The sequence below is a fragment of the Setaria italica genome, chromosome VII (assembly GCF_000263155.2).
Source record: "Setaria italica strain Yugu1 chromosome VII, Setaria_italica_v2.0, whole genome shotgun sequence".
NCBI lineage: Eukaryota > Viridiplantae > Streptophyta > Magnoliopsida > Poales > Poaceae > Setaria > Setaria italica.
The window spans coordinates 17,394,183-17,422,001 of NC_028456.1; the positions used below are offsets into that span (position 1 = coordinate 17,394,183).

General features: G+C 45.5%; 4 protein-coding genes, 1 long non-coding RNA gene and 1 pseudogene across 5 annotated transcripts; 5 read left to right on the forward strand and 1 right to left on the reverse strand.

Annotated features, from left to right (window-relative positions):
* The first annotated feature begins 568 nt into the window (after nucleotides 1-568).
* Nucleotides 569-2,167, forward strand: LOC101764958 (transcription factor FER-LIKE IRON DEFICIENCY-INDUCED TRANSCRIPTION FACTOR). Its single transcript, XM_004977880.3, has 3 exons — nucleotides 569-1,110; nucleotides 1,276-1,689; nucleotides 1,848-2,167. Exons 1-3 carry the CDS (start codon nucleotides 619-621, stop codon nucleotides 1,962-1,964), a joined length of 1,023 nt encoding a protein of 340 aa, XP_004977937.3. The 5' UTR covers nucleotides 569-618; the 3' UTR covers nucleotides 1,965-2,167.
* A 2,807-nt stretch (nucleotides 2,168-4,974) lies between these two features.
* On the forward strand, nucleotides 4,975-6,758 carry LOC101759395 (transcription factor FER-LIKE IRON DEFICIENCY-INDUCED TRANSCRIPTION FACTOR). Its single transcript, XM_004975324.2, has 2 exons — nucleotides 4,975-5,939; nucleotides 6,267-6,758. The coding sequence occupies exons 1-2, from the start codon at nucleotides 5,022-5,024 to the stop codon at nucleotides 6,405-6,407; spliced, it is 1,059 nt and encodes a 352-aa protein (XP_004975381.1). The 5' UTR covers nucleotides 4,975-5,021; the 3' UTR covers nucleotides 6,408-6,758.
* A 2,600-nt stretch (nucleotides 6,759-9,358) lies between these two features.
* On the forward strand, nucleotides 9,359-11,476 carry LOC101759801 (SWI/SNF complex component SNF12 homolog). The gene is made up of 2 exons (XM_004975325.4): nucleotides 9,359-10,934; nucleotides 11,035-11,476. Exons 1-2 carry the CDS (start codon nucleotides 9,409-9,411, stop codon nucleotides 11,111-11,113), a joined length of 1,605 nt encoding a protein of 534 aa, XP_004975382.1. The 5' UTR covers nucleotides 9,359-9,408; the 3' UTR covers nucleotides 11,114-11,476.
* A 906-nt stretch (nucleotides 11,477-12,382) lies between these two features.
* On the forward strand, nucleotides 12,383-13,972 carry LOC111258036. The gene is made up of 4 exons (XR_002678663.1): nucleotides 12,383-12,523; nucleotides 12,616-12,892; nucleotides 12,991-13,077; nucleotides 13,219-13,972. It is a non-coding gene; the product is annotated as an uncharacterized LOC111258036 (long non-coding RNA).
* A 1,717-nt stretch (nucleotides 13,973-15,689) lies between these two features.
* On the forward strand, nucleotides 15,690-21,420 carry LOC101765355 (annotated as a pseudogene).
* Nucleotides 21,421-21,939: 519 nt separating this feature from the next.
* LOC101760215 (SNF1-related protein kinase regulatory subunit gamma-1) lies at nucleotides 21,940-26,694 on the reverse strand. The gene is made up of 6 exons (XM_004975326.4): nucleotides 26,232-26,694; nucleotides 24,224-24,396; nucleotides 23,446-23,658; nucleotides 23,089-23,364; nucleotides 22,692-22,855; nucleotides 21,940-22,506 (listed from the first exon to the last, which is right to left on the reverse strand). The coding sequence occupies exons 1-6, from the start codon at nucleotides 26,389-26,391 to the stop codon at nucleotides 22,209-22,211; spliced, it is 1,284 nt and encodes a 427-aa protein (XP_004975383.1). The 5' UTR covers nucleotides 26,392-26,694; the 3' UTR covers nucleotides 21,940-22,208.
* Between the last annotated feature and the right edge of the window lie 1,125 nt (nucleotides 26,695-27,819).

The window sequence follows — 27,819 nt, forward strand, 5'->3', positions numbered from 1 at the left end:
TAAGCTACTCTTATCTCTTTTCAGGCAGTGATGGCAGACGAGATGTGGACGGGAGTTTTAAAATCATTTTTATATAACATACTTTAAAATTAGAGCTTTGTTACAATGCTTTTAAAGTACCAGCAGTATTTGCATGTACTTTCTTTTCTTATCATTTTTAACAAAAAAAATTAAATAGATTTACACATAATTAAAAGGGTATTATAGTAATTTCACTTAATTTTTTACTTGGTCCCACCAAACTAGTACTTCTCTTTTAGGTATTTCATGATACTTCATTTGTTTCCACCGTTTGATTTAACCCGATGGACGGCTTTCATTTTTTCCAAGCACTCTAAAACTTCTCTTAAAATTAACCATGATGATTGCCGCGGCGAAAGGGTTGTCTTTAAAAGTCATTTAGCTTGGGCTAGTTATAAAATGGTAGATTAAAATAGATTATTTTTTCAAATAAATATTGCTTCCCTCCAATTCGCTTCGTCTTAGCCGAGAGTTGGTAATTCGGCTGCTCCAAGCTATATAAAGACCTCTCTCTACTTGCCACCATTGCTCTCGCACGACCACCACCACCACCAGCAAAGTCACCACCAAGCAGCAGGCACCAACAACTCGTCGGTCATGGAGCACGAGTTACTCCAGATGCTGCACCTGCCGCCCCATGAGCTGGGCCAGGACCACCTCACGGTCAGTGCGGCCTTCTTCGACGTCCACGGCGACGCGCATTTCCCGGGCAGCGGCGGCGGGTTTGCCGGGGCGGTCGCCGACGACGACTGCAGCTGGGTCGAGGACCTCATGCAGCTCGGCGACGAGCTGTTCGGCGGCGCCGGCGCTGGCTGCGACGATAACAATGCCGCCGGCATGGACGAGGGCAACCGGCATCCGTGGCAGTGGAACGGCGGCGACGGGAGCCCTCCTTCCGTGGAGCAAGGCGCCGGGGAGCTCGCTTCCGAGCCGCACCGCGACGATGACGGCGGCGACGGCGACGGCGCGTCGCCGGTGACGAGGAAGCGGCGGGACCGGTCGAAGACGATCGTGTCGGAGCGCAAGCGGAGGGTCCGGATGAAGGAGAAGCTCTACGAGCTCAGATCCCTCGTCCCCAACATCACAAAGGTACGGTCTGCTGAAACACGGATTTTGTTTTTCTTTCCAGCCAGCCAGAGCTTCTGCAAATGATGGATTGCACGTTTACTCATTGTAAAAAGTCCTGTGTCCTGATTGGAATTAATCTTGTGAAACTCGTTCGCTGATTTGCAAACAAATTTAATTCATGTGCAGATGGACAAGGCCTCCATCATCGCCGACGCGGTGGTGTACGTCAAGAACCTGCAGGCCCACGCCAGGAAGCTCAAGGAGGAGGTCTCCGCGCTCGAGGCGCGGCCGAGGTCACCCAGGCAGGGGCAGCAGCAGCAGCGCAACCGGCGCGCGGCGGCGGCGGCTGCGGCGGCCGGCCGGCGCCGCCAGGAACGCGACGAGGACAACGGCACGGCAGCCTCCGGCGCGCGGGTGACGCACGTGGGCGCGGCGCAGGTCGGCGAGGGCCGGTTCTTCGTGACGGTGGAGTGCGAGCGGCGGGACGGCGTGGCGGCGCCGCTCTGCGCCGCCGTGGAGTCGCTGGCGTGCTTCCGGGTGGAGACCTCCAGCCTCGTCCGGTCCGGGACGGACCGTGTCGTGTCAACGCTCACGCTCAAGGTACCGTTAGTTCTAGCTACACGAATGCTTTGGCCTGTGGACAACTAATAATCGTAATTAACTTGAGCTAGTTGTTGTGGATCAGTTAATTAATTATATTGTTTGTGCAAATAGTAGTATAGTTGCTGATGATTCCATCGTCCATGTGGATGCTGCAGGTGAACGAGCAAGTAGGGGACGCGGCGGTCTGCGAGGGCTCGGTGGTGAAGCTCTTGGTCATGGCGGCTCTGCTCAAGGAGGGCTTCCGACCCGAAGCGGCGGTCGAGATCTCATGATCCACCTGCCAACTGACCAGCTGATGTTCAGGCTCGGTTTTAGATCTCCAACTTAGGTCTCAGATCATCATCCACCCGCTCTCTCTGTCTAGATCTCGCCATGAATGTCGATCGATCACGCTGGTTTCGTTGTTCGGTTTCGATCCGTCCTGTGTACCAGTGAGTGAGATGCAACGCCATGTGATCAGCTCTTGCAACTGCCACTTTATGTCTAAGCATAAAATCACTGTATCATACCGTACCGTGGATCCGTGTGTGTGTGTTGGAACTGGAATCAGTGGTACAGAAGTACAGAACAGAAGCATGTCGCACTGGCTTTGTGAGCACATCACTGTTTGATGGCTCAAAAGAATCTGTGTTCTCCACGAAGGGAAGTGCCATGGAGAACACAGGGAGAGATGAATACATTAACCATGGGCGTTACTAATCAGTGCGCGTTAGATCCCCGACAGCCACGACTTTTCTTTTTGGAAAGTTTAAAATCCTGCAACTTTCCATTTTCAGAATATCATAATTTATACACATAACTTTAATGCATAACTTCATGATATAACTTTTATGAGATAATTTTTTAACGCAACTTAAATAGCGTGCAGAACTTATGCGTACAACTTCTAGGTACAATTTGTAAGAATAACTTCAAATTTTATTTTTTTAGAAAGTTGTAACCTATACGCACAATTTGTATGCATATTTTTTTTCCTAACAACAATTTAGGTGATAAATTTCGTAATATAACTTTTATAATATATATAACTTTGTCATAGAGAATGTTGTTAAAAAAATTTATGCACATAACTTATACATATATATACAATATTTACATATACAATATTTACATGTTATAGAAAAAAAATTGAAAATAAAAAAAACAGGCGCGGGCCAGCACATGGTGGGACCCCGCCGTCCGCGTCGCGCGTTAACCGTTCCGTTCCTTTTCACGGCTGGTAGGTAACTAAATAATCACTTGATATCTACGTTCGTTAATTTAAAACCATTGTTCCTTCAGCGGCGATTCATCTTTTGACGCCTGGATCTCACTGAATTCCGGTTCTAGTCAAACGAGGTTCTTCTTCTTCTTTCCTTGGAAAAAACGAGGTTGGAAGGTAACTTAACAATAATTTCAAATCACAGTAGTGATCACGAGAGAAATTAAACCATGATTCGTACCTCATGTAAATTTGTATACTATTTCAGTGCCACGTAAACAAAACCATGATTCGTCACCAATTAATAGAGCCTAGGTGGTGGACAGATTCCACTGGACGTGTAAATTGTAAATTTTTAGGGACGATGTGAGTAGAGAAACATTTCAAAATGTAACTTGTATCTATTCTTTTTATGACTCATCGGCACCCCTTCTCCCGTTGTAACACGAACCGGTAGAGTACCATTTGTTTGTTGCATTGCACTTGCTCACCATGTGATCCACTGCTGTGGACCCGGACGACCACATGCAGACTGGAACAGAAACAGAGAAGGGCGCGGCAGTTAGGTTCGTTAATTTGAAAGATTATCCTCCTTCTGGCGAACCATCTTTTAACACGTGGGTCCTACTGACCTGGATTCAGCCCAATTCTTGTCTGTATCATTCAAAAGAGGTTAGAGGTGACCTAATTAATGATCTCCACTACATATAATTATTTGGTTTTTCCATGTGCCACCAGCAATTGATTCGTGTGTGATACAATTAGAAATTACAACATCATCAACTGAAAGTTATGATTCATGCACAGAAAAATTTGATTAGACCTATTTCATCTCAAAAAAGACATCACAACTGCAAAGTAAATATATGAAAAACTGAATATGCAAAGTAATTAAATTGGCCGATGTTTTGTTCAGTTTTTCAGTGGAGGGTTAAAAAATAGCCTCCTCTCTCAACTTCCATCAACATAAAATATAAGAATATAATTAAATTGGCACCAAGAATAGCCTAAAAAAAGAAAATGTGACAAGTTAGGAACTTGGTATTCCGGGACCGGGTTCGGACAATTCCGAATTACCTGATCTCCACCTCCTCCGATCCAAGTCTCTCACTCCCTCGCCTCTCGATCTTCAGCTGCACAAGGCTACCACCAATCATGGTATAGCACCATTGCAACCGCCACAAACAGCTAAGAGGCCATAGAGGTCCCTGTTCCCGGTCCTGCCTGCACGCCTCCGTTTTCCAATTTAATGTTTCTCCTTTTGTTGAGATAAACCTAACTTCTATGTAATATTGCGTTCTTGGTTCTTTGTACTAGTTGTGAGCGTAATCAGTTCTGGTTGTTTCCATGGTTGGCGTCGTCTGTCACAAAGATGATCTGGCAGTGTAAAATGGTGGCCTGAAGGAAAGCGCATAATCAAGCACCTGAAGAGCAGCACCTCCCTTGTCTGATCTTACTTTGTTTAAAAGTTAGTTCCCATGTTTGTTTGTTTGATTGAAATCTTCTCTTATTATTATCTCTCTCTTTTCATAGTGGTGGCAGATAAGATGTGCACTGGCTGTTGGCCCTGTCAATCTCTAGGAAATCTAAAATGAGCAACAATTAGGAATGGATGGAGTATAAAAAAATTTCAAATTAACATTCTGACCCCGCGAATGGGCTTGCAGCCCAGTGGTAAGAGCTAGCCAAGGTTGGCTCCTATAAAAAAAAAAAACATCCCGACCCCCACCGGCCACTGGAGATGCTCATTGCATGCCGCCACTGACTATCTAAATCCCCGTCGACCTTCTTTTAAATAAATTATTAAGGTTCCCCGGTTGCTTCGTGACAAGCTGTTACCGTTCATAACTCGGCCAGGTCTTAACTAGCACTCCCCAATGTTTTATACTTTAATAATGTAGCATCTCTCGACAGTATAGCAACGAATGTGTACTGTGCACATCCCTCCAGTCAGCATCATCCTAATTGCTGACAACACATCGCGAAATGGAATCCTAGTGGTTTCACACCTCGAGAGAGAGGCTCGATCTATATAATCTACTAATGAGCTCACCATTCGCGGCTCTTGACTCACACGCCACCGAGAGAGGGATCAGACGCATCGCAATCGCAATCGCAACCGGCCACCATGGACATGGAGCACCAGCTGCTTCTCTTCTCGCCGCAGGAGCACTTCATGGCCAGCCCGCCGGGCTTCTTCGCCGTGGGCGCCGGATACTCCGCGCATTTCCAGACGGGCGAGTTCGTCGAGCCGGTTGGCGTCGTGGCGACCGGCATCGAGGACGGCGCGTGGGTGGAGGACCTCATGCAGCTCGGCGACGAGCTGTTCGGCGGCGGCGATGTCGCTGCCGTCGCCGGCACGGGAGACCACGAGCCGTGGTGGTACGAAGACGACGGCGGCGGCGGGTCGGGGTCCACGGACGGGCCGCCGGCGAGCGTCTCGCCGGGCGGCTACGGGAGCCCTCCTCCCTCCGGGGAGCAAGGCGCCGAACCGCACCGCGAGGACGGCGGCGACGACGCGTCGCCGGTGACGCGGAAGCGGAGGGACCGGTCCAAGACGATGGTGTCGGAGCGGAAGCGGAGGGTCCGGATGAAGGAGAAGCTCTACGAGCTGCGATCGCTCGTACCCAACATCACCAAGATGGACAAGGCCTCCATCATCGCCGACGCCGTGGTGTACGTCAAGAACCTGCAGGCGCACGCCAGGAAGCTCAGGGAGGAGGTCGCGGCGCTCGAGGTGCGCCCGAGGTCGCCGTCGCCCGCCGGGCCCGGGCACGAGCAGCACGGCGGCCGCACGGCGGCGGCGGCTGCTGCTGGCCGACGCCACCACCGCCCCGCGGCGGCCGGCCACGGCGCGCGGCTGAGCCACGTGGGTGTGGTGCAGGTCGGCGACGGCCGGTTCTTCGTGACGGTGGAGTGCGAGCGGCGGGACGGCGTGGCGGCGCCGCTCTGCGCGGCCGCCGAGTCGCTGGCGTGCTTCCGGGTGGAGAGCTCCAGCCTCGCCCGGTCAGGACCGGACCGCGTCGTGTCAACGCTCACGCTCAAGGTATTGTTGTTGCTGTACACGTTCAAGTTTGCTTGGCGCCAAGTAGCTAATTTTCCGTTAACTAACAATTAAGCTCCAATTCTCTGCCCCCAAGTCAAGTTTGAAGTTTTATTAATCAAAATAATATACTTTAAATTTGAACAAAAAAGATTTAACATAAACAATCTCAATGTATCCCTAGCTCGAGCTCCATGAAACCTTAGTTCGGATTATCCAGCTTCAAATTATTCTTAGAACTGGAGCTCTTCCAAATGTACCCTTTAATAGAACTTGGTTTTAATTAATCAAGGATTGATCATTTACGAACAAGTGGATTTCATCGTGCAGTTGAGCGAGCGAGTAGGGGACACGATCATCGGCGAGAACTCGGTGAAGCTCTGGGTGATGGCGGCTCTGCTCAAGGAAGGCTTCCGGCCCGAACCGACGGTCGAGATCTCCTCACGGTCCACTTGTCAACCGATCAACTGATGTTCAGACTCTTGTTTGTAAAACAAGTTAAGTGTCAACTGATTTTGTTATCTCTCGGTCGTGCTCTAGGGTGATGTGACACGTGTTCTCGTTCGTCCAACCCTTTTGTGTGATCTGGACCGTCCACCTACCCGGTACCTGTGTGCAGTGTCCTGTTGAAACCAATGGTACCGTAGCATATATTCTGCGACACAATGGGGAGTGGGAAATAGAAATGCAGATGCATTCGTACGTCATGTGACTCGTGTATGAGCGGATCATGGGCGGAGCTATGGCCCCCCTGCCTAACGTAAATCTGTACATTTCCTTGATTTTCAGTCCTTCGTTCCATTGACACTCGATTAGCACCACTACGTTGACAAGAAATCCTCTACCTGTTGGTGCATGTTTGGATACTCTTCATTCATTTCCTAACGTTTTGTTGTTTCTAGTCATGCCTGTTATTTCCTAACTTTATGTGGTGCAGTGGACAGGTGGGGCATGGCATCTGGTGACGTTGGTATCGTCTTCCCTGTCTTTGGTGCATTGCATTGCATTACATTCCATTAGATCCTTTAGGTCGATATGCAAGTTTAATAAAATGGGCAGAGGCTTAAAAAAAACAATATGCGTGGGAATAAATAAGCTCCAATTAACTTCAAATAGATCACCACCAATAGATAGGTTTCATTTTCAGAAAACAATTGGTAGTGTTTTTATATTTTTTATTTATGAATTAGTTATGATTTTCTAAAAATTAAGCTATTTTTTATATCTTCAAACATAGAAAACCACCCTCGAAAGTAGCTAGAGGATCAAATTTGTTTAGTTTCAACAATTACATACTGCTTGGTGTTTGGTTTTATAGTTTAGGGTTATAGTTGGAAGGTATAAATTAGATTTTTTTTTTTTACGCCGAAGTATGGGCACTTCAACCTGAAACACAAATTTCCATTATATCTGACTTTTATTAAGTCGATCAGGTGGATGAGGTTAGGAGCAAAGCTGGGCCAGACTGACGCCTAGGGTCACTAATGGACTAAATGGAGCTAGCTGGACCTTGGACCTTAAGCTACAGTAACTACAATATGGACCCTGGACGAGATGGCTTCATAGCGAGAAGAGCCAAAACTAGAGTAATGGAGGTTTTCCCGTCCTTGGACACTATTTTTACCAACGTTGAAAATGACATAAGCAGTACATGTTTGACTTCACTACCCAAGTATCCAAACTTTGGCTAGATCTTAGCAATTTACACATGCTTTCACTGAATTTTCGGTGTCAGGTGTAACCATATGTTTAATTTTTCACTGCTTCGATGCCTTTAAATAATAACCCATTTAAATACATTATTCAAAGCTGGAGCCATCACTACACAATGGAACAAATATAATTTACTTCATTTTATTCTTACCATATGATAATATCCACCCTTTTTATTTTCCGAAGAAAATCCATGTTACTCCCCTCACCAATCCACTTTATCCGCTTAACCCCCTGAACAAAATTTAGACTCATTTTACACCCTCAAACTATTTCACTTGGTCCAATCTATCCCATAATTAGATTTATCTTTCTTATTTCTATGCATACAAGTTGAGTTTTAATTTCAAATTTTGCTAGTTGACTTGTAACATGATACCCTACGGTAGAAAAATATTTTAGAAATTTTTCATAATTATTTTTCATACAGATTTGTATATCTAAGATCAATTTCGTATTAAATGTTCTTAGCCTATGAAAATAACCATGAAAAATTACAGTAAAATTGCTTAACGTAAAACATCATGTTCTGTGTCTGCTCACAAAATTTGAACTTAAAATTCAACTCATAGAGAAACAAAAAAGAAAAAACTCATTAGGAGTACATTAGCCACTGAAATGGTTTGGGAGAGCAAATTAAGCCTAAATTTTGCTTAGGGAGTTAAGTGAACAAAATGGACTTTTTTCTTATTTCCCTGAGTTCAAACATTTTCACATCTCACAATTTGGACAGGAAAAAAAAACATACAAACGGCAGAACAATTAAATTTCCAAAGGCTCCCCTTCTCAGCCCGGCCCACAACTCAGGCCCAACTAGCCCTCCAAGTCCAACCTCTCCGTGTCAAACTGTTGTTAACTTGTTATTGGCAGAGGATGTAAATTAGACTTTCTTGTCCGATTTCAACAATTGAATGCTGCTTGGTGTCCTATTTTTGTAGTTCAAAGTTGAAAAGAACTGCTGTTATTGTTGGAGGGTGTAAATTAGATTTTTTTTTCAACACCAAAGTACGAGTACTTCAACCCCAAAACTTCCAATATAGTTCCTCCATCCTTTAATATATGACGTTGATCCCTCCATCCTTTAATATATGATGTTGATTAGATTAAAAAATAAGCTAACCAATAGAGAACGGAGGTATCTGTTTGAAGAGCCAAAACTTGAGTATTTTAAATGGAAACTTCCCCGTCCTTGGACACTGCTTTTTACCAACGTTGAAAATTACATAAGAGGTGCATGTTTGACTTCGCTATCCAAACTTTGGGTAGATCGCAGCCAGCTCAGTGAGGTTACATCAAAGAAGAACGAAATATAATATAGCAATTTACATATTATTTCACTGATTTTTTTTTGCTTTCGAGTGTAACCAGCTGTGCTTACAATTACTCAGCATATTCGTTAAAAACAATAACTCAGTATAAATTGGTTCATGGCGTTGAGTAACCCATTTAAATACGTTATTCAAAACTGGAGCTAGCTCATAAAATATCACTACACCAATGGAAAATTATAGTTTACTTCATTTTATCCTTATCATATGATAATATCCACCGTTTATATTTCCCTGAGCACAAATATATTCATATCTCCCGAGGAACAATTTGCAAAAAAAAAAACCGAAGCATATAAACAGCACAGAAATTAAGTTTACAAAGGCTCCCCTTCTCAGCCCGGCCCACAACTAAGGCCCAACTACCCCCTCCAACCTCTCCGAGGCGCAGTCGCAGCCTTCTGTCACTCGCGGACTCGCCAGTCGCCGCCATGGCCTCCGGCGGCAACCCCAACCCGACCGGCGCCCCGCCCCAGCCGCGCCCGCCGCATCCCCAGCAGCAGCAGCCGCCAGGCGGCTCTCCGGCGACGCCCATGACCCACCTCCGACCTCCCTCCCTCGCGGGCTCCCCGTTCCAGGGTCTCTTCCGCACGCCGCCCTCCCACAACCCCGCCTTCCAGATCCACATGGGCGCCTCCTCCTCTCCCCAGACCCCGCTCATGGCTGCCGCCGCCGCCGCCGTGGCGGCGCAATCGGCCAAGCGGCCCCCGCAGAAGCCCCCCGTCCGGCCCCCGGCTCCCGGGTCTGCCGCGGCGGCTTCGGCGGCAGCCGCGTACAAGGCAGCGGCCGCGGCGGCAGCGGTGGCGAACTCCGGTGGCGTCGACCTCACCCCCGCCGCGCGACGCAACAAGAAGCGCAAGCTCCCCGAGAAGCAGCTCCCCGACCGCGTCGCCGCGCTGCTCCCGGAGTCCGCGCTCTACACGCAGCTGCTCGAATTCGAGGCCCGCGTGGACGCGGCGCTGGCGCGGAAGAAGGTGGACATCCAGGAGGCGCTCAAGACGCCGCCCTCGCTCCAGCGAACGCTCCGCATCTACGTCTTCAACACCTTCGCCAACCAGAGGCCGCTCAGCAACCCGCTGCCCCAGAACGCCGACCCGCCGACCTGGTCGCTCAAGATCATCGGCCGCGTGCTGGAGGACGGCGCCGAGCTAGATCCCGCCAGCGTTGTGCCCAAGCACAACCCGGTGTATCCCAAGTTCTCCCAATTCTTCAAGAGGGTGACCATTGCGCTGGACCGGTCCCTGTATCCTGAAAATCCAGTGATCGTCTGGGAAAATGCGCGGTCTGCCGCCCAGCAGGAAGGGTTCGAGGTGAAGAGGAAAGGGGATAAGGAGTTTGTTGCTAACATCCGGCTGGAGATGAACTACAACCCAGAGAAGTTCAAGCTGTCACAGCCGCTGATGGAGGTGCTCGGGGTTGAGGTGGACACTCGCGCGCGGGTGATTGCTGCCCTCTGGCAGTACATCAAGGCAAAGAAGCTTCAGAACCCAAATGACCCTTCCTTCTTCATGTGCGACCCTCAATTGAAGAAGGTGTTTGGGGAGGATAAGCTGAAGTTTGCAATGCTGTCGCAGAAGATATCTCAGCATCTGTCTGCCCCACCGCCCATCAACTTGGAGCACAAGATTAAGCTCTCAGGGAATGAAGCGTCCGGAAGTGCTTGCTACGATGTGCTGGTGGATATACCCTTCCCGCTGCAGAAGGAGATGATGGCATTCCTCGCCAACACAGAGAAGCACAAGGACATTGAGGCTTGCGACGAGGTGATATCCACCTCGATTAAGAAGATCCATGAGCACCTCAGGAGGAGAGCATTCTTCCTGGGTTTCAGTCAGTCCCCTGTGGAGTTCATCAACGCCCTGATAGCTTCTCAGAGCAAAGATTTGAAGCTGGTTGCTGGGGAAGCGAATAGGAACGTTGAGAGGGAGAGACGTGCAGACTTCTACAACCAACCATGGTAAGCTCTAATAGTGCCTGTGATTTACCTGGTTTTTTCTTACTTGAGCATCATGTATCCATGCTCTAACAAGGTGTTTTTTGGTTCCACAATGAAATAGGGTCGAGGATGCCGTTATAAGATACTTGAACCGTAAACCAGCTAGCGAGGGACCAGGCGGTGGTGCTGGTGGTTCTTGAGGAGAGGAATTCTCTAGTGCCCTTTTGGTATAGGAACAAATTGTCTTTTCTTTATTAGTAGTAAAAGTCGGCGGTGTTAGTGAGGAGATTTGTTCGGTGCGGTGAAAGTATGTTCGGGCTAGTCACTGTATGTTGTGTTCTATATTGCTTAATTGTTGTGGAAATATAATGTCAAGTGCTGAACTGAGCATATGATGTTGTATTGTTGTGAGTCGGTCATTGTACCGACTGAACGGATGACAGGCCACAACTTTGCTATGAATGGCGCTGCACTAATTGCCACTTGTCAATGGGTAAGTGAGCAGTGCTACTTGTGGTGCTGATGGTTTTGACTCTGGAAATAGTTTGGTGGAGGGGACCTGATACTGATGGAGTCTGCCTTTTGTGTTTGAATGTGGAAGTGGAGGGAAATGGAAAGAGATGTCTGCGGTGTCCTTGTCCTTGTCGTTAGTAGTGCCTCGGGGGGTTAATAATTAATCACAACTGTGTGTCCACACAACCCTTGCTAGTAGGGATGCAATTTGATTTATCTAGGTCATTTTGTCACACAATCCATGAACTAAAGTTGTGTCTCAGAACTACCCATTGGGTATCCAGTATCCACTTTCTATCCCTATATGCTGGTAACAATTTTTTTCTTGCTCTTAATTCGGGGTACTTGAGCAGCAGAAATGCCTTTGGGAAAAAAATGTCGTTGAATTTAGAGGCAGTATCCTACTACTTTATTTTCTTTGTATTTTAGACTTTTTGTGCAGAACTCTGGCTATGCACCGTCACTAATCAAGGATTAGTCCAAATTAGTCCTGGTGGTTCTCTTGCACAAAATGTCATAGAGCATCTACTCTCTGCGGCTCTGAATACAAATGCTCAGGAGGCTGTCCATCTACTACTGCTGAACCTAAGTATAATATTTATTTATAGCATATTACCCCGTTGCACCTCGGTTATTACATTTACTATCTTTTTTATAAACAGTTTGTGTATTAGATTTTGCATATATAGGTTATGCTGCCTGATTGGAACTGATGGATCAGGTACCGCTGAAATCGTTCTGTTTGGGATAGTAACCAGACAAGTTGTTGGAAAAAACTGATATCTCTACTTCAACCTGCAAATAAGAGCCAGATCAGTGATTCAGTGGAAGCTCTTAAGTTTCTCCTGTACATATTCTTCCTCAGTTTGCTGCATCCCAGAAGTATACATTCTCCGTTTCAGTGACACAGAGAAGTTGACTCAGACAAATGTCTCTTTGCAACTAAACTCGGTTACTGCCTTCTTTTTGGAAAACAGTCATATATTCCAAAAACAGTATCTACTCCTTCAGATGTATCTGCCCTTGCTGCTTTTCTGCCGACCATATCTGGTGATTGTGATGCACCATCACCTAAGAAACAGCGTTTACTTCGAACTGTAAGTATTTGAATCACTCATTTACTCTCTGCATTATCTACAATGCTGACATATTTTGAATTGTAGAAATTGATGATCATATGTAACTGCAGGGCATTCCAGCTAAGAAGGCCCTGGCATTTTCAGCTGAAGCTGGAGAAAAGAGAGTTGAAACACTTCTGATATAGCAGCCAAGGCATGAGGATGAAATGGTCCGTGATCTTCATTTGTCCTGATAATATGGACTGCTCTATTGACACAGTTTACGTTTATGCGTAAAATGCCATTTCTTGTTTGAGGATGGTGCTGATCAGTCGCCATTAGGTGATGAAGCTCCGGTAATCGTCAAAGTCAAAAACTATGTTACTGACGAGTCTACTTCTATCCAAGGTATACTTTTGAATATAGCTCAAAGTGTGTTCCCTAGCTACGATGCTTGGAAAATAGCGCGGTTAACTATTTTCCTGCATTTTTGTTTGATTCCTCAGGGCAGGTGAAAATCCTCCGATCCACTTCCAGCTGCTGCAACAAAAATAAGATCTGCAATCAGCAGGAAAGGCAAGCACTCCAGCTAGGTGTGTCATCAACTAAATTTTACTCTATTTTCCACGTTAATAGCTAGGATACAAACTATCAGTTCCATTTTATTTGCAAATAGAAGACAATACAAACAGCGATTGATGATACAATACCTCTCTGTCCTCTGTTTTCTTTAGACAGATGCGGTTTCAGTGAAGTATGCTTCTGGACAGGAATGTGGCCGGGATTCAGCAGCCATGCTACCAGGTCCCGTTATTCTGCTTCTGAAGACTTATAACTACTATTCTGTATCGAGTGCATTTTAACCAATTGACGAGAATATTGAAATGAAACATGTCCATTTGAAAATGACGTGTGAGCACTAGTGATGTTGAAGACTGGAAGATCATCGCAGGAGCAGTTGAGCTGCTGCACATGGATGGTGTGCATTCGCAGGGAGGTGTTTTCGGGTGGTCGGCAGGCCGCTCGCGCTCAAGACGGCGGCGAGCCCGATCTGGTGGACGGCGACGAGCAGGAATCGGGAGGGGACCGAGGCGGCAGGTGCAGCGACGCCGCGAGGTTAGAACCTAGGGTCGATTGGACTCGATGGAGTCAGTGACCCTGTTGCCCCTCTCTCGTTTGGGGTCGAACCGGTTCGATCCGCTCGCTAATTTCAGGATTCGGAGCGAACTCGAAAATGGCTCGACCCGCTCCCTTTGCAGGCCTACCATCTTAAACATATTGAAATGAAGCATGTCCATTTGAAAATTACGTGTGAGCACTAGTGTGTGTGGAAGGCTGGAAGATCATCTCAGGAGCAGCTGAACTGCTGCACATGGATGGTGTGCATCCGCAGACCTGCAGTCACAAAACCTTAGTTTATCCCGTTGAACGGCTCTGGTACCGTACATCTCGGTTTCTAAAAAAAATGGTTGCAACACCGACACCGCAATGTTGGCCTGTTCGGAACAGCTGACTGCAGCTGCGCGCCGTGGCTGTAACAAAAAGCCAAGAGCAGCTGCAGCCAGCATGCGAGTAAAAATTACTTTTTACCATGTAATTTTTTTATGCCTCAAGATGTAATTTTTACCATGCAATTTTTTTATGCCTCAAGATAAGGTTGCGTAGTTGTTTTTTTAGCTGGAACTGCATGAGCTGCAAGCTGCAGCCGAGCAGCTGTGCAGTTGCAGCAACAGCCGCAGCAGAAGCAGAAGTGAGCACGCCTGTTAATTTTAGCCCCCGCACGCTTTCTAGCACGATGTGTTGCTGGGCCGGTGGGTTCCACGCGGACCTCGCCCAAGTGCTGCGCCTTGTTTTTTCTTTTCAAAATTTTCTATACCATGTAAATATTATACATACGTATAAGTCTTAAAAATTATGTGCATAATTTTTTTAAGACCATTCTTTGAAAAGTTATGACAAAAATTACGCATATAAGTTATGTATATTATGAAAGTTGTATTACGAAATTTATCACCTAAATTGTTGTTAGGAAAAAAGTTATGTGTACAAATTGTGCATATAGGTTACAACTTTCTAAAAAATAAAAGTTATTCTTACAAATTGTACCTAGAAGTTGTACATATAAGTTCTGTACGCTATTAAAGTTGTGTTAAAAAATTATTTTATAAAAAAATATATTATGAAGTTATAAGTTATATTATGTAGTTATGCATCGAAGTTATATATATAAGTTATGATATTTCAAAAATAGAAAGTTGCAGGATTTTTAATTTTCAAAAATAAAAAGGAAAGTGCGGATGGAAATGGACTGTCGAGGATCGATGGTCAGCACTCCTGGCGCGCGCTAATTAGGATGCCCCCACCGACACCCGCAAGATCCGGAACTTGCTCCCATGAAAACCACACGACACTCGCTAGTTACCCGGCTCACAGCTGCTGCCTCGCCTTGTGAAGGGGAGATGCGCGGGTGCCAGCTCATCACGCCATCTTATTATTACAATCCCCGTGTTCCTTGAGCTCGGCCTGTTGTCTCCGTCCAAGGTCACGAGATGCCTCATCTGACCGTCCTAGAGCAGGTGCACGGCGATCAATCATGGGCTCATGGTCCTTTTAATAATCGTGCCTTTTAATGAGACATTAGGCCCTGTGATTGCTGATTATCGAATCACGAGCTGGGATAATTGAAAGTAGCAGACGACGAGCTCATCCGGCGGCTCGGCTCGGACAATTCCATGACGCTGCAAAATCCGATCCGATCCAATCCGATGGAATGGAATAGCCCTCGCCTGAGTAGAAAAGATTTGGCTGGCGTCATCGACCTCGTTATAAAAGTGCAGGCCGTGCGTGCCCCATCCATCGTCATCATCATCATACCGAATGAATCTCAGCTTTTGGACTTTCTTCATAAAATGTGTTCAGAAATGTAAGGACTTCACGCAATATGCTTGCTACTACGAATTTGGGGATAAATGGGTCTGTTCGCTTCAGCTTATAAGCCGGCTGAAAAGCTAAAACGGCTGATTTGTTATGAGAGAAAAATACTGTTTGGTGGCTGATAAGCCGACTGAATAAGCTGAAGCGAGCAGACCGAAAAAAAGGGTCCAACTCTATCAGAAAATGCCAATTATTCTAGAAGACGGGTTGCTTGGAGCAAGAACTCCCCCACTCTTGCGGCTGGCGCTCTCTATCCATTGACTAGTCTAGTTTTCTGGGAGGCGCCCTCTTCCCATCAAACAAACAGGCGGCAGGCGATCCCCCGCCCCCGCCGGCATTCCCACGACAACACGCCGCGCGGCACAGCTCAGGCTCAGCTCGGCCCCCCATTTGTTCTCGCCCGCCGACTGCCGTGCCGCCGCCCGCTTCCGGCCGCCCCCGCCTCAATCCGTCCGCCCCCGCCGTCAATTACTCCACCACCACCAGCAATTCCTTTCGCTTCACCGTACCCACCCCATCCACTTGCCTTACTTACCCGGCCGGCGCTCCCAAACCCTAGCCTAACCCGCCGCCGCCGGCGGCGATGTCGGCGCCCTCGTCGCCCCCGCCCCCACCGCCGCAGGGGGAGCAGGGGGTGGGGGACGGCGGCGGGCTCCCCGTGCCGGTTCCCGCCGCCGTGGTCGGCGACGACAAGGTCCTGGCGGCGGCGCAGCACATCGTCAAGTCGCTCGCCACGTCCAAGAACGCCGCCGACGACATGATCCGCATCCTCTCGGGATTCGACCACCGCCTCTCCTCCATCACCTCCGACCTCTTCCCGTCCCCGTCCCCCGCCTCCCCTGCCTCCGACCCGGAGGCCTCGGCCGAGCAGGAACCCGCCGACCCCGCCGCCTCGCTCGCGGCCTTTCGAAGCCTGCCGAGCAGCTCATCCACCTCTGGGACACCACCCTGGAGGCGCTCGTCTTCGAGGCCCCGGAGGACGACGCCGCGCACTACCTCGCCGCCGTCGACGTCGCCGTCGACCACCTTCACTCCCCCTCCTCCCCCGCCGTCTCCGGCCGCGCGGGGGTCGCCGTCCAGCTCGCCATGGCGCGCCTCGAGGACGAGCTCCGCCACCTCATGCTCCGCCACGCCGTCCCGCTCGACGCCAGCGGACTCTTCTGCTCGCTGCGCCGCCTCTCGCTCGGATCCATGGACGACCTCGACACCTCCTCCGAGTTCGACCCAGCCACCCCGCACAGCCAGGACGGCGGCGCTGGGCCGGACACCGCCCGCAGCGCCGGCATCGCGGGGAACAACCCCTTCGACGACCAGGTGTTCGACCTCGTGCGCCCGGAGGCCGTGGACGAGCTGCGCGCCATCGCGGACCGGATGGTGCGCGCGGGGTACGCCAGCGAGCTCGCGCAGGTGTACTGTGCCATCCGCCGCGACCTGCTTGAAGAGTGCCTCAACGTGCTCGGTGTCGAGCGGCTCAGCATCGATGAGGTGCAGCGCATCGAGTGGAGGCATCTGAATGACAAGATGAAGAAGTGGGTCCATGGGGTCAAGACGGTTGTCCGCTCCCTGCTGACCGGTGAGCGGCGGCTCTGCGACCAGGTGCTTGCTGCGTCCGATGATCTCCGGGATGAGTGCTTTGTTGAGTCCACCAAGGGTTGCATTATGCAGATCCGCAACTTTGGGGATGCGGTGGCTGTGTGCACTCGCTCGCCAGAGAAGCTTTCCCGGATTCTTGACATGTATGAGGCGCTTGCTGAGGTGATCCCTGAACTGAAGGAGCTCTTCTTTGGGAGTTATGGTGATGATGTCATCCATGATTTAGAGGGGGTTCTTGAAAGGCTTGGTGATGCAGTGAAGGGTACCCTTCTTGAGTTTGGGAAGGTCTTACAGCAGGAGTCATCACGACGGCCAATGATGGCTGGTGAGATCCACCCAATGACGCGTTATGTGATGAACTATCTTAGGTTGTTGGTCGTTTACAGTGATACACTTGACACACTTTTGGATGACACTGGTGCTGGAGATGTAGATCATAATCCTTTACATAATGGCACCGATGAGGATGAGGAGTATCTCAAGAGCTTGACCCCACTTGGACGCCGTATGGTCAAACTGATATGTTACTTGGAGGCGAATCTGGATGAAAAATCCAAACTCTATGAGGATCCTGCGTTGCAGTGCATATTTTCCATGAATAATATACTCTATATTGTCCAAAAGGTGAAGGATTCCGAGCTTGGTAGGATTTTGGGTGATCATTGGATCCGGAGGCGCCGTGGCAAGATTCGGCAAAATTCGAAGAGCTACCTCAGGGTTTCATGGACCAGAGTTTTATCTTATTTGAGGGACGATGGTCATGGAAGTAGCGGGAGTGGAAGTTTCGGCAGCAGTGGGAGCTCTAGCTCTAGGATCAAAGAAAAAATTAAGAACTTCAACTTAGCCTTTGATGAGATATACAGGAGTCAAACACTGTGGAAGGTACCAGACCCTCAGCTCCGAGAAGAACTCAAGATATCTATATCTGAAAATGTGATCCCAGCTTATCGTGCTTTTACGGGAAGATACGGCAGTCTAGTGGATAGTGGAAGGAATTCAGGAAAATACATAAAGTACACCCCAGAGGACTTGGAAAATCATTTGTCTGATCTATTTGAGGGGTCACTAGGTTCTGCCAACCATTCCAGGAGAAGATGAGAATTTCCTATGAAGGGATTTGGCTACAGGTATGCTTTTGGTACAAGGGACACCATGATGCTCAAATGCTGGAGTGAACATGTGCTGAATTGGTTTTTGTCCCATTAGATGTACTGCGATGTAGTTCAAAACAGGACCCTTTTGTTTCACAATTGGTTTATGTGTACTACTAAAGGATGTACATGTTTTTTGTCTTCAGTATATTCTTATATTTTCTTGTTTGTTTGTCCAAGGCCCCAAGCTATATTAGTTTTACATCATTTAGAAGGTACTGCCTATTAGAGTATATCAGAAATATTATGCGCTTCTACCTCTGGACTCACATATTGCAAAAAATGGATTATTTAGTACTGAAATAGGAAGAGAATTTTGAGATTGCAAGATTCCTTTAGAATAATGAAGTGAAACAGCCAAATCTTATAAAACCCTTGAAATTATGGATTGCATAATTGACACAGGTCTGCTAAATCTGCTTCATTGTCATGTTAAAGTAATGACAAGCATTCAGTGGAATACCTTGTCTTAAATCTACTTGCGTTTATTTATTATGATAAAGCCTAAGGCGGGCTCCAAGTCTTCTCTTGCAAGATACTGATATTAGTTAATTTCATCTTGTAGATCCACAAACAAAGTTTAGTGTGGTTGGACTGCAGGCTACTATGTAGGAACGGTGGTCTTTAATCTCTTAATACCATACCACCTCCTTTCATATGAGGTGCTTGTGCATTTCAATATTCAAACTTTGTAATTGTTTATCAATAATATTTTAACAGCACAGTTTACAAACGAAAAAGATGGTAACACTTATCATATTAAAAAAATATCTATTAGGGCCATATCTTTATGGCCTGAAATGAGCTTTCCAAATATAATTTGAAGACCGTGCCAAGTCAAATCGCTCCCTGGAAAGGTTAATGAAGGCAGTAAACTTATAGAAATGAAATTCATACACCTGCATGGCTGGCTGGCATCCCTTGCAACATTCAGATAGATATTTTCCCAGTATTTCTAGTACCAAGATATTGCAAACTTGAGAGTTTCAGATATGTCTGCATGGAAATCAGCAACCTAGGTGCTCGAACCATGGCCTAGATTATCTGTCCCCTTATTACTAGCTAGTCTGCTACTATTATTGATACTACTAACTTTTTTTTTAATCTTTTTTACTCTGTTATCTGTTTATTTTTGGTGCCTCTTAATGCATTTCACCTCTAGCCTACCTGAACTTGCTAGGGAATAAATGCTCTGTTGTTTTAGTTGTTTCTGGTGCCAATATCATGCAAACCTAAGAGTTGGCTTGTTGGTGTCTCTTAAGTCTGTATTTGAGCATTCCACATACTGCATCAGACTATTTCTTTATTTAAAACGAAAATAACTGTTCTTAGTTTGTTAATGCTATTAGGATTAAACATACACATTCTTACCATAAGTCAAGTGAAGGTTAAAAAATTATGTATTTTGATTGTTCTCTGGGGTCTGAATGTTTGTATATGTTTGTTGGAAACTGTTATGTAAAATGAGAAGACAGTAGACAGCATTTGCAGCATCTCATCCATTTGTTGTTTTCCTTGCTTATGCTTGCCCTTGCCTCAGCCTCAGCTAAGTCAACTTGCAGTTTACTTAAGTGGATTAATCAGGTCCTTATGAACTTCCATGTTATATAGAAAATTTATGGGGACACCGATATTGCTCCTATTAAATGAATGTGTGAGTAGAAATGTCGACTCCTGCAGCAGAGGATATCCCATGTTCCAATGGGAGAAATGTTGACAACAGTTACCTAAATGGAAGCTCATTAGTTGTTGATCTGGTAGAAATTGACTAAACGAGAGAATGGTGACTTTTATGGATTTGAGCTTCCAAAATTAGGAAGTGTGCCATTATTAGCAACTTATATTGCAAAAATCCTGTTGCAGCGAAACCCCTTCTAATCTGTACCAATTATGCAAGGCTGTATTGCTTCCTTAGGAATGAGGTTTAGTGCTAAGCTGGATTTATATTTTGCAAGATCCTGTTGCATTAAAGATAACATATATTCTTACAATCTTACCATTACTCTCCTATGTAGTTCACTTTTCTTATTGTATTGACCAAGATAAATCTTACGTGCAGTTATATATTTGTATGGAACTCCTCGGTATTTAGCCTTTTGCAGACAAGACCAAGTAAAATTCCTTCCCTCGTCTTAAGGATTATGGACAATTTTTGGATGATTATGTCATTAAGGTGCTCCCATTTGATATTCTTCTAAGAATCCATTGACAACTTATAGGTCTGCTAAATTTTACTCTTTGGTTTAGGCTATATATGGAAATATAATTATTGGAAGCTGTTTGCCAATGTTATAAATTGGCTAGCTTTACTGTTAGTGCTAATGTTCTATGCCAAAAATACCTAGTCCATATCTTCATGTACTCTTGTTTAATTCTAATGTTTGTTCTTAACCATGCCTAACATCAGCAAGTTTGTTCTGGAAAAAAGAAGGCTCTAATTCAACTAGAACTTGAGGTTTTGGGATATTAGTAAGTTCAACTAGAACTAGAGGTTTTCAACTTCTGAGATATCAATAAGTTCATCAGTTTGCTGCATACTGGTAGCCAGCCCTTTATGCCTGAACTCAAGAGTTGAGAAGCTCTCTTCTTTGCATTTTTTTCATGCACGTGAGCCATATTGTTCTGTTTTTATTATTGTGTATGCTAGAACAGCGTATTTTGCTTCTGAACTAAATATTGAAAGGACAAGGCTGGAGCTGAACTATTGACAATATTAGTGCTTTGACTGTTTTCACTGCAGGAAAATTCGTCGCCAGTTTTTTTCCGACAGAAAATTAGAAGTTAAACGATCACCAGTTCACTGGATACCTCCAAATGTTCCCTTCGAATATATACTGCAAGATGAGTTGAATGTAAACCAGCAAGTTACTGCCCATCAAAATTGTAACCTACACCTAGTTCTGTTCAGTTTTCTTCCACATAATTTTGAATTGTTCACCCTCGGCTTGTACCATCCAAATAAGGGCTTTCTTAGTTAATTGCAGCTTCACAGTTTGTCACTTTCTGGCTTGAATCTCCATGTAAATATGCACCAACAAATAAATTTGTCTCCAGTTCATATTTCTCAAGCGCATCATGACTCCCAAGCAAGAGACAGATGGAGGTTGAGTTCTCTGGCATTACCATTATGCGGGGAAGCGAGGAATTTGAGTATCAACAATGCAAATTTAATCCTTACTGAACAAGTAAACTTGATTATCATTTATTAAATGTGGATGTGAGTTAAATGTACAAGGGTTTTACCTGATTATGCAAGTCTGTTTGGGGTTCAATTTAGTATGAACTAGCTACCAGTTGCAAAGCAATGTCTGAATTTCACACAGCACAATGCTTGGTTCCTTGGTGGTTCACTGGTTCTTTAATATTGAAGTACTGTAGTGCTGCATTATTTGCTCTTCGGCTTGCGGATTCGCATTTCTAGTCAGTATTCAAATGTTTTCTAAAACTAAAGCTAAGGAGTAACAACTTAGATAGTGAAACTGAAACCACAATCTCCAGTGTTGTATACTGATACTGAATTTCAATTTTCTAGAGTTACTTGGGGTCCTGAATTTGTAAAGTACTGCGTTATGATGCATAGGCAACAGAAATGGAGCATTGAATATCGGAGTAAGCATGGAGTTGATATTTTTATTTTGGATCAAGCTGGAGTCTACCAGCAGCATGAATTTACCAAGCATGTCACAGCGAAAGAGTCTGGCTCAATGGTTAAAAAAGAACACTAAAAGCAACATTGCCCTACAGAATTTTGCTTTGGCGTGCAGCATGATGAAGATGAAGGCAAATCAAGTGAAAATCTTTAGCAAAACAGAAGAGTGGAGACAGGATTGTACAAAAACAAATGAAAAAAGGCTCAGGTAGTCCCCTAGTTATTCAGGGTACACCACTTCCATTCATTAACGCTTTAGTCTTTTGTACGTCCTTGTCGGTAATACTCTGTTTACTTGAGGAGGTTCAGAAAAGGACTACACAGCAAGGAACCTCCAGAACAGTTCATAATGTACATTTGCGCAGGTATATCAGTGCAACTGGACCGTGATGCGGTGTCATACAGTGCTGTTTGCAGGCAGGGGAACAACACCATCGAAGAAATCCCCAAAGTAGTGGCGCGGCTCATGCACCAGCTTTGAGATTATGTCCCTCAATGTGATGACCCCCTCAGTGTTTCCTTTGTCATCTACGACATAGATCCTGTGAATCTTCTGAGAGTCCAGCTTCAGCATAATGTCCTTGATCGTATCGTCCTTTTTGCAAGTGATTACATCGTGCAGTAAGGGCGAGGCCTCATGTTGCTCCTGAAGATGGTGTCGGACCGCAGTGAGAAAATCTTTTGTTGTGATCGTCCTGTGTTGCATTCAACAGTTCAAACGGGTATCAGTTGCAATGGTTTTCATAGTTCCTACAATGCAGGTGAAGTGTGCACGGTGCGCAATAACAGCAGCGAAGGGTTTCTTTTTTGGCATTGCTTATCATACACAAGGAAGCCTATCAACAACCGTATCCACAAAGGATGTATCAGGATTACAAACCTGTGCTCTTTGTATATCTTGGGGGCAGTTAGAAGATATTGGACATCTCTGATACTGATGTTACCAATTGCTTTTGCTCCACTTGTGTCCATGACTGGTAGACCACCAACCCCTTTTTCCCTCATCAGTTGGAAGGCTTTTAGAACCGGTTGATCTTCATTTACCTGTAAAAGAGGAGGCTACAGTTATAGGTCTCATATCATACACAAACATGAGTCGTGCTTGTTTACAGGCAGGTTTGTTAGCACAGCATGGTTTTAATGAATCTGATCTTCCTTTAGATTTGGATAACTTCCAATTGAATTAATAGTGAGCAGAAAGGAAAGTGAATGCGAAAAAAGCAGATCAAGATGTATGACAGTTGTATGAATTGAAAACAAAGGTCATTCAAAGGCACCTTGACAAGTTTCGATGGCTTCATGATAGGGAGTCCAAGCTCAGAAAGTTTCTTAGTCCCCCAGCTCTCAAACCAGGGAAGTCCAACACACTCTGCAAGCATGTGCATAACAGAAGATTGCGTGATGATGTTCTCAATCTTATCTCCGCCAACCTCTACAACTGGCAGGCTCTTCATTCTGTACTTGGATAGAAGCAGCAACATGGTAAGGAATGTGTCAGACATCTGCAGTGCGAGAAATGGTGCCCACCGAAAGCTCCCTGAGATATCACCAACCTATAATGGCAGAACTTGTGTCAAGGATTGATCCAAGCTTTCAGGTTATAATTATTTAAATATGGCGCAACAGAAAATCACCTTTGTATTCTTGTAGAATTCAGAGGAAGTGAGGGTTTCGAAAAAGCTTCCACCAACCGATGCAGATTCATCTGATTCTGAATCAGTAGTAGTTTCTACCCTGCCGGATGATGTCCTTTTGAATGTGAAAGAGCCCAGTCTAGAAACTAGATTGGAGACAGGTGATCCTATTCCATTTCCAGAACCGGTCGTCCCATTAGCTGCAGCATCAGACTGTTGCCAAGCAGAAGAACAATTCATTTCAGAAAGATGAGTGTCGAATAAAATATCAGTTACATACTTACATAGGTGATGGTGATACTATTAAAAATAATAGCTGCTCCCATCATAAGTGCTATTTGTTTTACACTACTGAGCTGTGTTCTCATTCAAAATATGTGATGTTTGCCAATGGTCAGAATTACATACAGTAGTCCCTTACTGTTTTCCCCTAGAAAAGGAAAGGGGGGCCCAAGATTTTATCAACTTGAATAATTATACTAACAAGCCCATAGAATGGCTAAGCTGCAGAGAATGACTTGATGGACAGTTCTATGTAGCTTATATCTAATTTAGCTGCGTGTATGCAGTCCAACGTTGAACTTATTTTCTTCAAATTTAGCCCATAATCCAATATTTGAAATCATGGTATCCGGACTGAACAGAAATGCATCAAATCATAGAGAGATCCAGAGGATCAACATATTCTTACTACCAGGTTAATTATACATATCTGGCCAATCTACCTACTTTGTGAGCTGAGAACGCTTATATATGTTCCAGTGCCATGGTTACAGACCTGACTGAGCAGCCACATGGCAATACCAGCAAACTCCACAATACCGATGTACTTGTCCATCCAACTAGCATCTTCTGGAGCCTCAACATTTCTTATGGGTGCACTCAAGATTTTGTTTTTGGATAATATTTCGACAGTTTCAGCAAGACTGGCATCTGAAGGTATCTCAATTACTGCACGAAAAACATCACATTTGACATTCAAAACCAGAAATTATGATCTGATTATGTTTAATAACATTATATATTTAAAAATGGAGGGAGTATATACAATTGTGTGATGATCAATAAATTCACCGCTGTAAAAATAATAGCATAGGCTACATAAAGAATTTTTTTTTAAAAAAAAGTATTGAGGTATTCCAGTACCCCATCACCTCAAAATAATCACCTAGAATATTCACCCAGATATCCACCAGTACCATAAACAACGTTTGAAGTTTAATAGTTTTGTTCCTTTGGACTTGATTATTTTTAGCTAAGAAGCTGAAATCATGTTTGAAGAAAATCTAAGGATCTGGAAGTTTTAAGTGCAAACTCAAGAAAGCATGCATTTATTTAACGGATAAGAATGCATAGGTAATCCAAATGCATGAAAATTATCAATTAAGATAAGTGCATACATGGACATCAAGGAGTAAAGATGTTTGCTCTAGGACATACAATGGAACAGCAACACCTAAGAACATTTGGCAGGCCACTGGTGCTATTCAGTTTCGTTTTGGGGGTCCGGCCTTGTCATTGCCAACTTGCTTGGACTTTGAGTGGGAGTTGTTCAGGCTAGCATCACCAGAATAACTAAACTGATCACAGAAGAGTGTGTCCAAGAAAGGAACAGATGTGGGACCAGGTAGGCAAAAAGTTGATTATTAACACCATGAAACCTACACATCTTTGTACATTTCTGCATGACTGTATCGGCACAACACATACAAAATGATCCATGCCGACCAGCATATATAAGCACGTGCATTTCTATGCAAACAAAAGAACATGGGTGAGAAAAGCTCAAATGAGATCTCTTTTAAGACAATTCACCAGGTAAGATCACAACTTGGACAGAAAAAAAAAAGGTAACATGGACCCTGACTGTTTGAGAAGATATCTATTGCAATCATGTCAGTTGGGCCATTTCTGAGGAAGCTGATAATTATCCACATCAACTCACAAAGTGGGGAGACATATCATGACAACAAAGAAAGTGATCCCCGGCACTTGCTTAGTTGGTCAAGAGATGAAAAGGACCCCTCAACCAACAACCAGAATCACAATGTTCGGCCACATATCATGACAACAAAGAAAGTTATTTTCTTTCTGAGGTTCAGTGAAACTGCTGTAGAGGTTCGGGAAGAAAATAGAACTTTCTCTGTCAGACTGAAACAGTACATTTGCAATCCTGATCTCATAGAAATAGAACTACCACACGATTCACCCTATCAAGAATAGTTCGACATGGTGCATTTGCTTCAGAAAAGACACACTCACTAAATTGATCACACAAGAGCCACATAAGGCAACAAAGAAGGATATAGTTGTTTGTCCAGTGCAAGTTATTAGAAAAGGATGAAAAGAAAGATGATGACAGAACTCAAGAAGTGGACTGATTCTTTCATGTGTTGGAGCTATCAGAACCCCAGTGTCCAGCGACAGATGGAGCAAGGGGCTCTTAACACCACCAAGATAATAGGAACAATAAGACAGAGGTAAATGCAATTGGCACCGAGAGAACTGTTCGTCTGCATCCAGTTGCATCCAAGCTCACACGCAGTGCTACTTTCAGTATTCTGCGTTCCGCTGCACTAAGAGCGAACTAACGGTCTGTAACCAGGACCGGAATGGGAGCGGATCAAAGATGATAAAGCAAGATAAATTGGGTGTGTGAATTTCGCTGCATCAAAGTTTTTTTTAAAAAAAAATTGGTCGAATTCGCATGGAGCTGGAATTGACCTCTGAACCAAGGCAGGGAACGGAGCGGAGGTGAAACTGATAAGGAAGATAGCAGGCAATACCTTGCGACGGGTGCGTGCTCGGGAAGGACGCGACGGGGATGTCCTCGAAGCAGGAGTTGAGCTTCTCGGACGGCGAGAGCTGCGGCTCCGCCACCTCCCACAGGTCCTCCACCCGGTGCCCGATCTCCGCCTCGGGGCTCCGCGGGCTCTCCATCTCCATCGATCCCCTGCCCCACTCGGCCACTCCCAGCTCCAAACGATGGTTGCTCCCTCCCCTACTTCCTTGTCCCCTCTGGACTTCTTGGATGGATTCGTCCAAGAACTCTCTCTCTCTCTCTCTCTCTCTCTCTCTCAATTGCTGCTTCCGCTGTTCCACCTCCAACTTCTAGAGATAACTACGAAGGACCCAATCGCGAGCGTGCGCTGGTGATAACGATGCCAAGCAATCAACTGCTGGTGCTAGGAAAAATACCAGCCGCCTTTGCTCTCGGCAGTGCGCAGGCTGCAGGTGGAGTGTGCTCTCTCTGCGCTTGTCCTTGTCCGCGTCAACGGAAGGGCGGACGAGCTGACGAAGGCGGGGCAGGGCAGGGCCCCTCGGCCTCGGGGGCTGCTCGCGTGGGAGCTGCGCAGCTACCGTCACTGACAGCGCGGGGCGTCTGATGGTGTGGCCCACGTGTCATTGAAGCGGTGGACGCGAAGGCAGAGCGCACGGCAGGTTTCCTCCCGGTAGGAGTAAAGAAAACCGCTGCGGCACCAACTAAACCCCGGCATACGAGTGCAGTATACGACGACGTGGCGGTTTGCTGGTTTTCCTGCTTCCTTCTCGCCTTCTCGGTACATGCATCAGTGGCATCTACAATGTTCCTTCGGGGGGAAAAAAGAACACCAACCTCCAAGCTCATCACGACTCACGACAATAAATACTTTTCCTAAAATATTGACATAATTTTACCATATTGTAAAATTATTTTGCAAGGCAACAATTAGCTGCTGCAGGAATTTTTTTTTGAAACGTCCTAATAACTTATTGTTGTTGTGTTATTACAAAGTTATGATCTTATTATTTTCTTATCTATGAACAAATTAAGAGATTACAGAGTTAACTACTTGTTAACTTTGTTGATAGCACAAGCCTGTATATTAAGTCGTCTAAACATTAATATGCCAAAATACGTAAAATTAATTAATATACATAATCTAAAACCCATATATGTTATCTTAGTGTATCCTCTGTTGAAGAACTCATCAACACCAGCCAGTGTTATATTTAAAATACTTAACAGACGCAATAAAGCAAATAGTATTGTATGAAGGCACGATACAAATGTTTGAAACCAATGCTAACAACAGAGTTTCAAATATTGCTACAAGTGAACTGCAAAAGAGTCAGGCGACACGCCGTAGAGAAAACCAAGAGGTTGTTTCGGCTGGACTTATAAGTCGGCTGAAAAGCTGAAACGGCTGATTTGTTATGAAAGAAAAATACTATTCGGTGGCTGATAAGCCAGCTGATAAGCTAAAGCCAACATAGCCAAAATTAAACAGAAAGCCCCGCCTGTCAGAAACGTAACATTTTTTCCCCGAGATCTCAATTCTCGATAGGAGTTTAGACTCTCTCTCTGTTCTTTTTTTTTTGATATAGACACGT